We start from the raw sequence: 17,274 nt of genomic DNA, 5'->3' as shown, positions 1-17,274 counted from the left end.
CTGTGTGCAGCAGAGCTCTGCTCATTCTAACAATGGCAATCGTCCTTCTCCATTAAGCTCAGACTGAAAGCCCTGAATAAAAGCCTTAAAAAGCTCAGCTGAAAGTATTAATTCTGAGGGAAACATGTAAATCTGGATGAAAACTTCCATTCATTTTTAATCTTGCTATGGTAAACCTTGTAATTAAGATGATTAAATGACTGAATAAAACCCTGTATTTACATTCTTTAGAATACCACAATGAAAACTGTAATCCTGTTTATAGAAAGAAAACAGTAGATGCATTTTAAATTGGAAACATCAAACAAAGCTTGTTATTTAAGCAGTCAGTAATTATTGTAAATTTTGCTTAGCAAGGACAACTAAGAGTTAACTGTCTAGGAAACCCCTCTTGGAGAAAAATAATTGGGAAAAAACAGATATTGTGTTTATGGAAGAAAAAAAAGATAGTATTATGTTTATGAATGATCAAGTTATCCACATTTAATATATTTCACAGGGGACAAATTGAGGATTAGCAACAAAAACAGTGCTAGTGGGAAAGCTTCTGGAATAGGCACATCAAAATGATACAAGACTCCCAAGGAAGTTAGAGGAAGTGTTTTTTATGAGCAATGGTCCAGGAAAAGCAGGAGGTGACAATCTCTTGGTGGCTATTTGACATAAGGAATTGGCAGAGAAATATTTTCATAGAATATATTTTTCTTCAGCATTTTGAAGGAGTGGACAATGTCTCTCCAAAAACACCTCCCTCAGTTTGTTGCCTTGTTATTTCTCAGCAAAGATGACAATAACTTAAAAAACTAATTTATTAAACTAAAGAGATAATTCTCTTTCATCTGAATCTGCACTGCAGTATTCAGAATCTATTTCAGATGTGCTTACCACTCCACATTCCCCCTTATTTTCTCTGTAAAATATATATATATGCACATCAATATAGATATGAACAATATAAATACGAACAATATAAATACATCACAAGTTTGTGTACGTTTGTATGTTAAATGCATTACCTCTTGATAATATATCACAGCATAAGTAAACAGAAATCAAGTCTATATGCATATGAAATTCCCTTTCTGATTAAAATTGTGTCAAAAGATATTAGTATAGTATTTTTTTCAGTCAGTAGTGCTTTGTAAAGGCTTTCAGATTTTTTCTGAAATTGTATTCTGTGAGAACGGAATGTAGGTACTATTTAATCAAAAGTATTTACTATATCTTGCATTTGAAAACATATTAATAAAACCATATCTCTCTTAATACAGTGTTCTTCAGCTAACTCATCTTTCTTTTCCCATACATAATGCCATTGTCTAAAAGGACTCAAGTTGACGTTCTTGGGCAAGTTCATATACAGTTATTGACTGGAGAGATTGAGGAATGGATTCTGTTGAAGGACAAATTGCTTAAGAGGTTGTGGAGAATTATTAGGCTTGATACTGTATCATGGATTTATCTCCTGTGATAAGTAAGTGAAAATTATTTCTAAAGGTGCTGATCAATGTGAATAAATCAATATGGCAAAGCTTGCAGTGTTCATCCACAAAAAATTCTCTATCATCAAAAACACTCCCATAACTCATGGTCTTGGTAATTTGAGATGTTCACACATTGCAAACATGCTCCAAATAGTCTTTAGCCTAGATAGATCCACTATAATATCTTAGGATACACTTGAATGTTTGTTTCCTGGGTGATTTTAATGTTCAAGATTTCATAGGGTTGCTTAGAAAATAATACCATCTTTGCAAATCAGACACAGAAACTAAAATGGAGTACTGAGAAACTGAATGCTTAAAAATAAATTTAGATGTTCCTGCATACAAATCCTTAAAATACCTCTGCTTGGCAAAAGACCATTTTACTTGGAAGTTTCGTATTTGTTCCCTAATTTCGGAATTAAATTCATACATTTCCCTCTAAAATTTTCAGGTTTTGTCCAGAGTTATTTTTTACAAATGGACTCTGATCTGGCAGTCAACTTTCATTAATGTCTTGTATTTTATTGCCAGGGCTTTATGGAATGATTTATTTTTGAAACATCACCAGGCTTGTGGAGGTAGCTCTCCCCTTTCATTGTACTGATACCACCTGCAGTCCCACTGCAGTGCCACAAGAACTTACTGGCCCCCAGTACTTTGCAAGTAAGGAGTTGGAAGCAAATTGCCTGTGATAGAATCACAGAGTTATTTAGGTGGGAAAAAAACCACTAAGATCATTAAGTCCAAGCATTAAACCAGCAGTAGTTCCATCAATAAACCATGTCCTTAAGAGCCACATCTACACAATTTTTAAATACCTCCAGGAATTGACTCCACCACTTTCTTGAGCAGCCTGTTCCAGTGCTTGACAACCCTTTGGATGAAGAACTGCACTACTTGCAATATGTAATGAACAAAAGGAAGGGAGGCCAAGTCCCCTTCCCATTGATAGGAGCTTGTGTTTACATCTGCATATCAGTGCAATTTTCAGTTTTTGTTGATTGCTCCACCACTCTGTAGAACCTTTTCTGGCTTAGCTACAATGAAAAAAATATGCCAACAGAGGATAAAAATATTTTTCTGGAAGTAATTTTCCTGCTGGCATAGCCTAGTGGTGCTCAAACAATATGAATTAAAACAACTGGATCCTGTTTTTGGGCACTGTAGTTTGCACAGCAGGGTTTTTTCTGTCCAGTGATGAAAAAGAAAGATACTTGTTTTCTCCATCAAAGGCAACGACTGTGTTGCTGTAGAACACTGTGTTAAAACCTGACTAAATAAAACTCAGAAGTATAATTTCAGGAAAATAATTCTAAATATTGTGATGATATATGAAGGCATATTTTGTGGAATGGCAGCTGTTAGAAGGTGTATGAAAATCTCACTCTTGATTGATGTCCATCTATCCTTTCACTCTCAGTTTGTTAGGGGAAATGAAATTCAGCTGTGCTTCTGAAACCATTGCTCACTTTTTCTGCCTGCCTCTTTTCCCTCTCAGTTTACTTATCACTATCAAGCCTCAACATCATGTACTCAATTGCATCATACAGACTGCAGTGTCAAACTCAGAAAGAGATTGTAGAGGCAACCACAAGAGAATCTGCTCAGAGAAGAGAAAAGCAGAGAGATGGCATTGATAACTGTAATACAGTAATAACAATCCTAGCAGTATAAATAGATACTGAACACATTTCTCTAACAGAAACTCACAGGAGATTTTATTTTCTGCAGATCTGCAGTGTTATTTTTCTGCAGGCCCAAAATTTGGAGTAGAAAAATCTCCTCAGCATAGATATCGTTTCCCATAGAAGAAAAGGATAGGATATACTGCATCTACTGAAGAACAAGATATTCTGTCTAGCATCGTGTCTCCAGATGTTATATGACATGCAAATATAAGGTACCTAGCTGTCTACAGATTTTGTAGGAGTGTCAGTTTGAAAAGCAAAAATGTAACCTCTCTGGAATTCCTACATTTTTTCTTTGGGAATTCACAGGCATTTCATAGAATTTATGGTAATTCTGACTTTTAGCAATGATGCAGTTTTACAAAACTAAGTTATAAAGTGAAAGGAAGCAACCAAATCATGTCTGTACTAATCAAAAGAGAATAAAATTTGTATTCAACAAAAGTATAATGACATCAGAATTTGGAGCAATTCCTGAAGGCTTCTAAACACTAAAAGCAATCTTCTGTGACCTCAAAGCAACATGTTCACCATTGATGTCATGGAGGCTATTGTTACATTCAAGTTCTATACCAGAAACTCTGCTGCTCATTCATTGGCCTTTGCAATATTTGAGCTTAAATTAGTCCTTTGGTACTCCAAAACCTGTCAGAAGAATGGTGACTATCTCGTCTTTGCAGTTCCACAATCAAATACATATTGTATCTACAATCCTGGGCATCCAATAATGAGGAAACTGTAAAGGAGGAGCATGAATACAGGCTGCAGCCTACTGTACCTGGAGAATGAAGTGGAGGGGAGCACATCAGAACAACTCCTTGACCTTCACGTACAGACACAGCACTTCTTGTCCGACCGCTAAAATTCCCCAGATCTATCAAAAGAACAGAGCATTTTAGTTACATACCAACGATTTTAAATTTTGTGGCTGCTGTGGCTTACATTTTATTTCCTCTTTTAAAGGTGACTGTTCCTTTTTTCATACCTTGATCTATAATAGAAGGGCCTGAAAAATAAATCTATTTCTGTTACAAAAAAATTCCATGTTGCATCAGCACTTCTTTCTTTTTTTAGTGCACTTGCATACAGTATTAAAAAATAGTGGCAGACAATATATATATGCCATTTGCAAATACATTTAATAGTGCTTTCATTTCCTTTTGTTATATCCTGCTTGATTTTCTCCCTCAGTAGAAGGGATTCATACACAGTGAACAAGGAGAAATACAACTGGAGGGAAGTCCTTGGCCAACATCCAGACTGATGATGTTGCAGAAGCCACTTGGACAAGGCACACAGCACATAGTGATGACAGAAAGGAAAATCAACACATTGATTCTAAAACCAAATCTACTCTACAGCACATTTACTCTTTCAAATACTTCTGATTTCTCTGGTACTATAAGCCCAAACCAGTTGAGGGCAAACATATTTTGCCTTCAAAAGTTACCCTCCATCAGGGCAATACGAAACATTTCACTATTGGAACAAACATTTTTGAATAAAGCTGTAGGAATCTGCTATGAACAGTGATGTGATTATTCAAAGCCTCTCAACCAGAAGATCCTATTATTCCATTTACCACACAGAACTCTGAAAGTGGATTCAGATTTGGGATGGATAGTTACTCTCTAGCATTTATATCTGTAGTAAAGAGAGAATAAATGTTCAGCTCTGCCACCAGATTCGTGCCTTCACCCATTCTTCAGAGCCAGTGATGGTGTTTAAAACCTCTGTTCTCTCAGGGAGAACATTCCTAGAGACATCTCTGTCTGATGTGGGTCAAGGTGAAGAGAGCAGCAACAAGATACCTTTGAAAAGGATGCAGGAGCTTCAGCAAGCATTGAATGAGGATCAGAAATACGAGTAGATTGGGCAGGTGGGAGCTTCCCTCACTGACATTCTGTAGCCATATCTCCTAATTTCTGCATACAGCCCAGAGTGCTGGGATGAGCCACACACCACAAAACTGTTTGAACAGGTGGAGCAGAATTATTCCTATCTTAACTGTGCTCAACTGGCATTTCTCTGTCAGATACTGAAATTCCACATCTTGCTCCAGACCTAGTAGAGCATAAAAAGGAAGTTCAATGATTTTCAAAAGCAATTTGAGTTGCTTTTTTTTTTTTTTTTTCCCCCCACATTTCTAAATTATGTTTTGGGCACAAGCAGAAGTCTAAAATTTAAACACATTTAAATTTGTGCCGTCTTTGGCCAAAATAAGTTAGTGCTTTGATTTCAACAATAGGTGTAATGTTTGAATAGAGAAAAGGTATGTAGGGTCCAGCAGAATTTTTTTAAATTAGAGTTACATTACAAAACTTTGAAAAATTTTGCTAGTCAATACAGAATTAAAAATTTAAATATTATATTGCATTTTAAAATAAGCACGCCATGGGTTATAATACATTCTGTTGTAATTTCTCTTAAAAGAGTCTCCTAATGCATGTTGCCTGACAACATATTCTGCAGAAAGGTAATTGTTATTTTGTGTCCAGGAAGTAGTGGGCTGGTACATCCCTGCATGAAAAGTTCAGATGGGAGAATATTTTGTAATTGAAACTTGTCTTTGTTAAGTCCTCAGGTGATTAAATGCTATTTTCCTATTAGTTACAGCAACCTTTGGACACCTTTTTTCCCATTTCCTGCTTTGAATGCTCACTGTGATGGAAAAATATTTTTTTTTCTTCACCAAATGCAAAACAAAGATATTCTTTCTTATTTTAAAATAAAGGTACTATGTATGACTCAAGCTCCTATTTGTTCAAAGCAATTATTTTAAAGCTAAAGAAGGAAAGTATCAAAGAGCTTTGAATTTCAGCTCTTTTTGGCTATCTGTTAGTTCTGAACTGGATTTCTTCTTAGCATACAGCAGAAAAAGGATTATCAGGTACAAAAGAAGGAATTCAGCTGCAAAACAAATAAATGTAGAAAAACTTAAAAGGAGGAAAGGTGAAGGATCATGATTGTTTTTCCCCCACATTAAAGCAATAAGCACAATACAGAAAAATCAAATTAATGAAAAATTTAATTACTTTTTTGTAAATCCCAGCCATTTTATATCTATTCACACTGAAAAAAAAAAAGGCAGCTCCTAAAAATTTATACAAACCCCTTTCATTCACTTTAACACTGTGAAGAGGTAGATAACAAAGGAAAGGGTAGACAGAATCCAGCTTCAGAGGTGGGAACAATAACCTCTCACTCAGCCACACCAGCCTTCAGTTAAGAATTGCTGCTGAAGTATGGACCTGTAACACGTGTGACATGCCCCACACAGAATGAGCCTGTCCTTCATCTTATTATGATGTATATGGCTGATTGATAAGAAAATGCCTTCCTGTGCTCCATGGGTGTTCATCTTTTGCCCTGGAAGATTAATTTACTCTTATCACAGTGCTAGTGGCAAAAATGATAACACATTCTATGTTATTTTCAAAGCAGTTCCTTGGGGTTCAAGTGCATAACTCCCATACTCTTTAACATAGGAAACAGCACTGACCACTCTGCAAAAATATAGTTAGGTGACAGCCACCATGTCTATTATTAACCATATATATGCAAAATGCACAAAACACATTTAGATGGAGTGCATGTGGCAGGAGTAACCAAATTTCCTTTACTGCTAAGAAATTATTCAGTTAAATAAATTAAAGTATTTTATATGGTGTCACTAGTGTACAACCTGTGAGACAGGAGTGGTCTCCACTCTAAAAGGGAAATAGTAGAGAAATTCCAGAGCTACAGATGATGTCAGACATTAAATCCAATGGGTCTGATGCAGTGCTTTCTGAATGTCAAATTTGCACTGCAAGAGTATTTATGTTAGATCAGTGTAGTATTTGATATCTGAGAGAAATTATAAACTTGGGAAAACCATTTATATATCTGATCCAAAGGAGCTGCCAGGTAGTGCAGCTCTCTCCACAGTGGCTATTTCCATTCTTTGAAAATGAGTATGTCATGTATTGACATGTGGAAGAATGACAACACCACAAAATTATCAGTTTTAATAAGATTCAACAGAAAAGGAAACACTTCCACAGAAAGGAGTAAAGGGAAATAAATCAAAAAAACCACCAAGAGGTTGAAACAATCAAAAAGCTTTGCAGGTCCAACAACAAAATAAACATTTAAATAAAAGGGGAAAAGTTCTGGCATTGACAGAAGGACTTTTACAAAAGTTGGAGCAGTTTTTATCACTTAATGGCCTTCCAAGTCACCTTGACTGCAGTTTGCATTTTAGGTATGCACAGGAGGGGTCATTCATCCACTGTGCTCATCAGTTTGCTGCAGCTAATGGGGGCAACAGGTTGCTGTGACCCAGTCAACAGTCGATGGATAACTGCTATGAAATTAGGATCAAATTAAAGATGAAAAACAGATCTTGTTTTTATTGTAGGCAATTATTGCTTGGTAACCTAGCATGGAAGCTGTAAAGGGCTCTGTATTTCATTATCAGTGACTTAAACCAGTCAATTTAGCTTTAAAGTAGAAATTAGATTGGTGCAGAACAATGTCCTCTGCCAGCTTGGTTCTGTAAGTTTAAACTATTTTATATGCAAATTTATTATGGAGTTTAAAATGGACATAATATGATATGTATTAAAATGTTTAAAGGCATATCCTGGAGATACCTAAAGACAAGTATAAAGCAGGCAATATTCTTTCCAATAAGGTAAAAATAGCTCTACACAAGGTAGGATTCTTCTGTCAGGCCAAGGACAAACTTATTTATTGCATTGTCACTAAGAGAGGGTAGCCTTCCTCTCCTTGGATTTGAAAGACAGGACTAAGAAATAGACCTTGAGCTGGAATTGTAGCTCTTTAAAAAGGGTAAGATTTACAGGGAAAAGAATTCCATTAAAACACGTTTTTCAAAATCCCATTATAGCCTAAATCAAAAACATGGTTTGACTGTACACTCTAAACACTGGAAAATATAAATGTTCTGTTTAATAACCCACAAACACAAGCTATAGCAGAATAAAAGGTGGGTATTGAAAAGACAGCACGTCTTCTTGTATAGGGAGCTTTTACATTGGATGAATTAAACACAATACTCAGAATATCCAACAGTCCAAGGGAATTAATATATCATTTTATGCTGACATGCACTTATTTTATGGGAATACCAGATTAAGAAGATAGAGCTGTGTTAGTAGAGTTACTCATTTGACCTAAGAGTAACTTTTAATACTGAAATTATTCACTAGAAAAATTGTGAAAGGAAGTTTGGGAAAAAAAGATTTCTAGCATGACAGAAACTTCACCTCACCACTGATAATGGGAAAAGCATACATCTTGAACTTTCAAAAATCACATTACCATATGACTTTTAGGTGACAAAATAAGGGCAATATTAAAGGACTTTACAATGTATCATGCTTATTATCATTGCTGCTGTTATTATTTATTACAAGAAAGGTTTTAATCCTTCATGGATCACCAGACTGACATGATGAGAAAAAGTTTTTTTTTTTTTTCCTCAGAGAAGTTACTATGCAAAAAAAGAAATAGAGAGACCATAGAGAAACAATGATGTACTTCAAGCCTGCATGACAGCAACCCTCTCTTTGTGTGCATCTGCAGTCATTAAACAGTTTTTAGGAAAGGGGGTTGAAATACAGATTTTTTCAGGGAGTGCTGAAACGAGGTGACAAGAAACTCAGGAGAATGTTTAAAGACTCCCCTGTGAAAATGCAAAAAAAAAAGAAAGGAGACACAAGATACTCTACTTATGTTTAGACCAAAATTTTCAGAATCTTTCTTAGATACTACAAGATATTTTTTTCTCAGAAAAAAGAAAAAAGAAGGTTCTTTTATTAATGGTGCTCCATGGATATATTCTTGCAAAAACAAAATAATTTTTATCTACCATGGTCTCAGCACAAAATTTAATGTACACACTATTGATTCATTAGTCCTGAACTAAATTTTCTCTATGAAAGGCAGATATATAGTCAAATAAAGGAGCATTTTTCTCTCCTTAATGACATATTTCTATTTATATATTTTTTATAAATGATAACAATTTAAAAATACCTGGTTTATTGTTTATTGTTCTTCATTGTAGTTGTATGCCATAGCTATGTCTAGCTGTTTTACCTTGTAAGTAGAAATATTTTTCTATACTTTCTACATTTCCTATCACAGTATTATTTTTGTTATTATTATATTGTACTGTATTTCTGCCATTAATATATATAGCTATTTCCTAAATTGATTTATAAAATCCTCTATTACTTTAAAAATAATTGCAGGTATTTTTTTCTTTTTTATTTCCTTCCCAAATTGGATTATTCATATTTATAAATCATTATTAATTAGAAACCTAAAAATTGTTATATAAGATAAAAAAATAGACTATTTCACTCTTTACCATGCTGCACTTTTTAAAAGGAAATACTAAATTTCAATTAAAATATTCACTAATTGTGATCCCACACAGATTTTATGTAAATTATGAATTGATATGCTTCTCCCACTGTTTTGTCTTGTCTAACTACTTATTTTTTCTACAAGCTAATCTTTCATGGAGGAATACTGCAGGAAGGTTGAGGAAATTCAGAGCTTTAAAGAATTTTTCCTTTTGTTACACCTAGTTTCAATAACATCAGTTAATAACATCAGTATTATCAATAAAGCTTAATTCTCCACAGAGCCTTGAGAAAAAAGGGAATTCATAGGTATCAATATCCCCCTCAGTAGGATTTCTGCATTCATAAATCCTGAAGTACTGGATCAAAGTGAGTAAAAAGAAATATTTACATACAGAATAAAATAGCAAGATTATGTTGAAAACTACAGAGCTGCTATATGATTCAACTTGGCATGTTAAGTTCACAATAATTAGGATGTTCGTGGTTACAGTTGTCGGTGGTTGTGATTAATTAGTCATAATCATCGTGTCTGTCAGGTTTAATCTCTTCTCACAGGAATTATTTCAGGTTGCTTCTTGCTTCTCAGCTGTCTTTCATGTCTGCATAATGCAATGTCCAGAAAAACACAGAATCAAGTGGAAATACTACAGTTAAGCCTTTTTCATCCTTTCATTCTGTCATTTAGAAGTAACAACTAAAACCAAACAAATAAGCAAAAAATCTTAAGAAACAAATGAAAGATTTTCCAAACAGATGCCGACATTTAACCACCACAACAAAGTGGGTTAATAAATACTACTGCTTCCAGAGCCTCTGAGCAAACAGATTTTTTCACTTGAGTAATATATGCAATGGAATTTTTTTATACACATTGTCTTACAAAATGTTATCTGCATCTTGAGAAACACACATTTGTATTTCCATCATTTTCTACAGAAGTTCCTGACACTGAGTGGTATACTAACCTGAATAAATCCTGTACACATGATTCTACTTTCTTATTTTTTTTCCTTTCTTCTTATGAGTCCTCCTTCCCTTTTTGTTTCTCTTTTAGTCACTTTTTTCAATTAAATTAATTACAAACAATGCAAACAACCTTTCGTTTTATTGTGAGTTTCGTCAACTGGATGTTACTTTTCCTTCTTTTAATTAGTAATTAAAGTTCACAGACAGTTAGGATTTCAGAAGATGAAACTCAGAATGACTATCATAATACAGTTTCTTATCATATGATGTGATATGAAATGGAAAGTAACTAATCTCCATGTAGTTTATTGAGAAATTCCTGTGTAGGTATTGTGGTTTACAGGAGGATGCAACAGAAGTACACAGAAAAAAATATTTTCTTACTCTCTAGGTGAACAAGTCATTAAAGATAACTTGTTCTTTATTTCATTGAGCAAATTCATAATAGGAATTTTCCTAAACCATTTCTTATATGTATTTAATACTTTTAGTTCATGGATTCTAATCCTAAAATAATAGAATGTCTTAACTTCCACATATTCAGAAATATATTGAAAACCTTTAGTCTCAAAGATTGTTTTTTCTCCATCTCTAAAGTTCCAAAGCTGGCCTTGATAAAGCTGGAATTTATCAGAAGCAAGGGTATAAAAGAGTTAAGGATTAAATTCTTCTCATGAGGGAAAGCTGGCAAAGGAAGTAAGCTTTTCCAAATTCCTAAGTGATGGCACTGAGCCCATCTAAATAAAAAAATTTGCAATGCCTGTATTTGAGACTACCTTGCTGGCATTATACAGACAAAGGATCTGCAGGAAATAAAAGAAAAGCCTGATCACCCAGGGTCCCATGAAGATAAGATGCAAGATGTTTGATAATGTTTCAGCTGCTATTCTTTTTTTTTTTTTTTTCCCCTGACTTCTTCATATTTTGTTCCAGAATGAATGAACTGGGACAAATATCTGAGAATCACTGTTCAGATCTAAGGTTTGTGGAATGGCACTATTGTCCAGGTTTCAGTAGCAGCTGGTGGCTTGTAGACACCATTTCCATGAGACATGACATATCAAATTCTGACTCCATTCCAGACAGGTCATTTTGCTGCACTGACTTTTCCCTAGACTAATGTATATAAATGCCTCCATACTTCACTTCTGCTTTGTCATAAAGAAAAGAAGAAGGTCATAATCTCACAGAAATTATTTATTTGATCTTCTCTAAGAGTTGTAGTGCCCAGCATGACCTACAAGTCAATTGTGACAAGATAACAAAGTGTTTGGACACATCCAAGGAGTAAATCTGGAAGACCTTGGTTTTAGCTGAATAGCTCAACTGAAAATGAAGGCCTTACAAACATAAAGTGTTGCCTGGGTAGGAGCTTGTTCTTATGTATGATGCTAGGTAACATTTCTGATAAAATTGTTTTGGAGCATGTTATTCTGCTCAATATCAAGGTGATATCGGTCACCATAAATCACAGTTTGGGATATGAGCCCGTACTTGTACAAGTAAGAGTCGTTAAAGATGAATAAATTCTCACTAGTCAGCTAACCAGCTATAAATTACCATCTATGTACTTTGATCTTTTCAATCTGTGATCTGTACCACATCAATTAATAGCCCTCTGAAGGTGGTCTGAACAGCCCTTTAAGGATCTAATGTGTTGCAAATGAACGGCACAATATTTATTTATTTTTCTGATCAGAAAAAGCTAAACCTTTTTAGATGGTTTCATAATTTCATAGTCTTGGCTAAAGCAGTTTCATATACTTTCTAAAAGGCATTTACTTCTCCCATCTCTCTCTTTGCATTCTAATGTTATTTCCCTATGTCACTGATTTTTTAATTCTGCACATATTAGTGTCAGAGAGCAGGCATAATATGAAGCATTCCTCTCCTCTCCTCTCCTCTCCTCTCCTCTCCTCTCCTCTCCTCTCCTCTCCTCTCCTCTCCTCTCCTCTCCTCTCCTCTCCTCTCCTCTCCTCTCCTCTCCTCTCCTCTCCTCTCCTCTCCTCTCCTCTCCTCTCCTCTCCTCTCCTCTCCTCTCCTCTCCTCTCCTCTCCTCTCCTCTCCTCTCCTCTCCTCTCCATTATGCAGTCTGCCATATTGCATAAGGTTGCACAAAGATGTAATCACAGTCTCTGCTTTAGGAATGTCTACCAGGCAGAAATCCCTCAGCAGTTCATCTGATCTTTTAACTCCTTTGCCATTTGTCACAATTATATATTATCACCCACCAATCAATAGAAATAAAACTAAAATATGTTTCCTGAACTATGTCGGTTAGGTGCTCCACAATGCTGATTGATTTCTTTCAGCAATCTAATAATTGCTTCTCTTTTTAACTGACCTTCCTAGGGCAAAGCAAATTGCTGCCAAGTATGTCCCAGCTGTAACTTTTTTTTTAATGACTTTTGGTACTGAAACTAGATGCAAGCAAAGCTGTGAAGGCTGTTGGTTTTGAAGTTATGGGTAATTTAGTAGTATTTCTAATGCAGTGGGGAAGAACAGCAGGAGAACTTCTCATATGGACTGCTGACAACACAATGTTCAAGAGAGTATCAAATTCTAGACCATGGTGTCTAATCCTGCACCTATTCCTGACCATAGTAACATACAATCCTTTAAAAAACAAAACCAAAAAATCCTGGACAGATATTTCCTGACAAGCCAACTGACCTTGCAAACAGGCCTGGGCATCCTACCAAGGAACCATACTTCCTCCTAATTAATAAAAATGAATTACACAGCATTTGTAAGGCTTAAAGCTATTATTGACCATAATCACAGTCCTATATTTAGACAAAGCTTTGCCACACATAAGCATTGGTCTCCATGTGCAATACAGGTATTGAGTGGTGTGGGTAAAATCAACCACTAAGAGGTTAAAAAAAAAAAGGGATAAATTTCAGGCTGGAGAAGATTTGAGCCCTGAATACATTAATTATCCATGGAATCAAAAAACTGCTGTCACAGTAATCAGACCTGTAGTACTGGCCTAGTAGGAAGGTATTTAGAGAGAGTCAGACATAAAAGAGGACATGGGGGAAATTGTTGAAAGGGTCTAGCCATTTTAAATATATGATGTGCTTTTGGTAGAACAGAGTAAATACATGTTTTTACCATCAAGGAAAGAATCCAAGGTTCTGTCTTGAATAGACAGTATAAAGGAAGCAAAAATTCAATTTAGGAAAATAAAAGAGGCAACATGTTGAAAAAATACTGTCTGGGTTTTATACTGAAGTAGACCAAATAATTAGAGACTGTCAAATGAAGACTATGAAGGTGAGTCTTCAGATTTCAATAATATGAATTTACGTAAAGAATTAATTGGATAGTAGTGAATATCAAAAGGAAAATCAGGGAAACAAAATCCAGGGATTATGTAGTTACAGATCAACAGTTTTTCAGCAGTGTTGGCAGATGATCATTGAATAGCTTAGAACAAACAGATCTGTAGCCTCAGATGTGCTGAAAGAATTGTTTTTGAATGTGGTATTAATGTACAAAGGACCTAATGCAGCTAACAAAAAAATAATAGGTGAAATTTTATGTGTGTGTCTGAAATATTTCAGGAGAAAAATTTTACTCATACCTGTCACCTTCTAAAACAGTTAACATTATCTGTAAAAAAATTAGTTTGTTTTCCCCAGCTCCAGTGAGAAAGGTAGTTGTTTGTAGCAAAAAGTCCTGGGATTTTGCTGTCTGAAAATCAGGTCCTTGGAAATTTCTCTGTCACAAAAGTATGATATGTTTTTCTCATGCCATACTTGTAAAAAGAGGATGATAAATCTGAAGGGCTTTAGAGAAAAGTTAGGAGATTAATTTGCATTACAGAAAACATCTTACAGTGATAAATTCCTAAACATAAAAAAAATATTCTGACGGAGTTAAAGGTGAGAAAAAGAAGAGTTTTCCATCATTTCTTTTTCTTAAAAGAAAATATCTGAGCTTCAGAATCAATCTCTTAATGAGTTTAACTGATCCTACAAATAGGCTTCACATGATTCTTGGAATTCCATTCTGGAAATGGTTCCCTGTGACTCAGTTGGTATACTTAACTGATTTAAATATTCACATAATTTTTCCACAGAGTGGAATAAAATTTCTGACACAAATTTAATGCATAAACTGTTTACACAAAAAGTAATAACTAGCCAAGATATACTCTTAAAATGATAAAGAATAATAGAAATGTGAAGGCTTTTCAGCAATATGTGGGGCAGAACAGGAAAATGGTACTAGAGTACTGCAATGTTATCACTTTAATAGCAATTGATGAAATCTCTTTTGAAGGAGTGATATTTGAGGGAATGGTACCTAAATACCTGGGGAGAAATACATCCATGCTATCAGTGTAGTTTAATACAAACTATTTTGTTTAATTCATTGTAACCAACTCTATATATGTCACATTCTGAGGACATGAATGGGATTTTTATCAGTGTAATTGCAAATTATTGACAAGAATAACCTCAATGGTAATATTCATTAATTTTATCCAAGTCAATTACTACTAGATATTATAAGTTTCCAATTAACAATTCAAGCATAGATTTTAGATTAAAATTACCTGTAATTAAATTCACTGCAAGTAAAATATCATGTTAGAGTATTTAAATTTACTGGTTCAGATAGTCATATCATAAATATCTATGGTTTACCAAATTTGAATAAAATGTAAGCAAACCTAAAATGAATGCTATAGTGACTAAATAATGATGACAAATAATTGAGGAGGTTCATGTGTGATTGAACTTATAGGTAACAATTTAATGTGTTTATGCAAAAAAAGACTTTTTAAAGATTGCTTTTTATATAAATTATTTTGGATGTAAAGAAAACAAAACCTTAAATTTCCATCCTTATTATTTGAGTATAATTCTTTTTCTTGGAACGAGTGATTTTCTTCTAACATTTTACCACTAATCATAATTGCCTTATAGCTACATCTGAGCCAGTTATCCTAGCCTTCCTTTCAAGGAAATGCAAAGAAATAGACACTTCAAAGGCCTGATTCATTTGACCTATTTTAGATGTCAACTTGAAATGAATGAATTGCATCCCAGTAGTGCAACAGATTAAGTAGGAAATCAAAACAATTAGATCAGTTGCAGCTGCCTATGGTGTTGACAGTCTGACATTAAAGGAGAATAAATAAAGTGAGTTTAGAGGCAATTTACTATTTCCTTGATTTGCAGATTGTTTTCTCAATATAATTATTTTGCCTACAATGCCCTGATAAAACTAAGTGGAAGATGGTAAAGTATTCCTCTCACATATATATAAGAAAATAACAAAAGGTAGATATATTTTTTTTTAGTTGTATTGGACATTTATATGTAAACTGTTTCTTACTCTTAACAGTAAAGAAGTGACTCAACCAATTATTTTAAAGCTACGTAGGAGATTAAGATATGAGCATAGTAGTTTTGAAATAATGTCCAAATAAAGGTAAATTCAGCCCTTAACCTCATAGTCTTTCTTATTGTGGCACTAATTTTACACTAAGATGCTGTTCCTGAAGGACAAAGATGATAGCTCTAAATTTAAAGTAACTTGTATATACACCTAATGTGTTTCATATTGTCCTGTAGTATAGAAAGTCTAAATATTACATGTATTAAAGGATTTTGCATTAAATTTTAAAAGAACTTTAAGATGTGAGGGACTCCATCTTCTGGCTACCTGTTTGATGATTAATGTACATGCAGAGGGAAACTTCCAGCTCAGCTTGCTGAGCCTGATTGATACTGAGAAAACCTAATCTTCTGCACCTTGGGAAGACACATACTGGAGAAAAGAGGATAACAGAATTAGCACCACCTTAATTCTGCAATAAATGTCCATCTTAAGATGACTGAGATTTCAACCAGCATTTTCTACTTATTGCTTTTAGTTCCATTGGAAACAAAAGGCTTTCAAAATAAGAAAGATGTATTGTTATATACCTACTTTACAGCATTGACTTTTTATAAAGAGTGTAGGAAACTGTCTCCCTCTCTAGAAACTCCTGTAATGTCACAGAAGTGATGCCTTTGGGTAGGTATTGATTTTAAGCAGACAGCAGAAAAGCTTATCATGTAAGCCTGCTCCTCATTCTCACAAATGCAGCTTGAGTACTTCTACCTGTTAAATCTTTCCTCTTAAATGCCAGCATTATAAAAACATTTCCAAGTTATTTGAGTGCTTAGTTCTCTTAAAAAATTTTTAGTTAGAAGTGGAAGGATTGATTTTTTTTTTTTTATCCTAACACTGATTTCTGATGTAAGTGAAACTGATGGAAGAAACAAGTTGGTCCCAAATCCTCAAAGTATTTTTCCATAGTCATACTCTATCAAATTACAATCCAATCAGAAGTTATTTTGGCATACAATAGAAAATTGAAATGTACTCATATATTTTAGTGTCTATTATCAAACTACACAAATAGCAGCTTGGTATACATGGCTATCATTAGTAATGTTACATCTATTGTATGTGAAAGGATATCATTTGTGTTTCATCACTCAGCTATATTATTTACTACACAAGATTGCACTGCATTATTTTAAGTTCCCGATATCTTGTTAGGCAGTTTTAAATCTCTCCCCCTAGAAAAATATTCTCAATGCTGCTCTGTTAGGAAAAGGTTTCAATCCTCCACTTTGCACTTGTATCTCTTTGAAATAACAGGTGAATGGGACTATGATGGAATCATTATGATAAGAAATACCCAAACTGTTTAACAATTACCTAACACGTTTGTCAAGCAAA

General features: G+C 34.4%; 1 protein-coding gene across 2 annotated transcripts in view; it reads right to left on the bottom strand.

The window, feature by feature from the left end:
* Positions 1–17,274, bottom strand: part of CNTN5 (contactin 5) — a 576,470-nt gene that overhangs the window by 167,399 nt on the left and 391,797 nt on the right. For both annotated transcript variants that reach the window (XM_056493993.1, XM_056494003.1), the window contains exon 7: positions 3,954–4,049. In XM_056493993.1, the coding sequence (XP_056349968.1) occupies positions 3,954–4,049 (96 nt within the window). The remainder of the gene's footprint in view (positions 1–3,953; positions 4,050–17,274) is intronic.

Source organism: Oenanthe melanoleuca, chromosome 1, assembly GCF_029582105.1.
Source record: "Oenanthe melanoleuca isolate GR-GAL-2019-014 chromosome 1, OMel1.0, whole genome shotgun sequence".
Taxonomy (NCBI): Eukaryota; Metazoa; Chordata; class Aves; order Passeriformes; family Muscicapidae; genus Oenanthe; species Oenanthe melanoleuca.
This window is presented reverse-complemented; position numbering and strand designations above follow the sequence as displayed.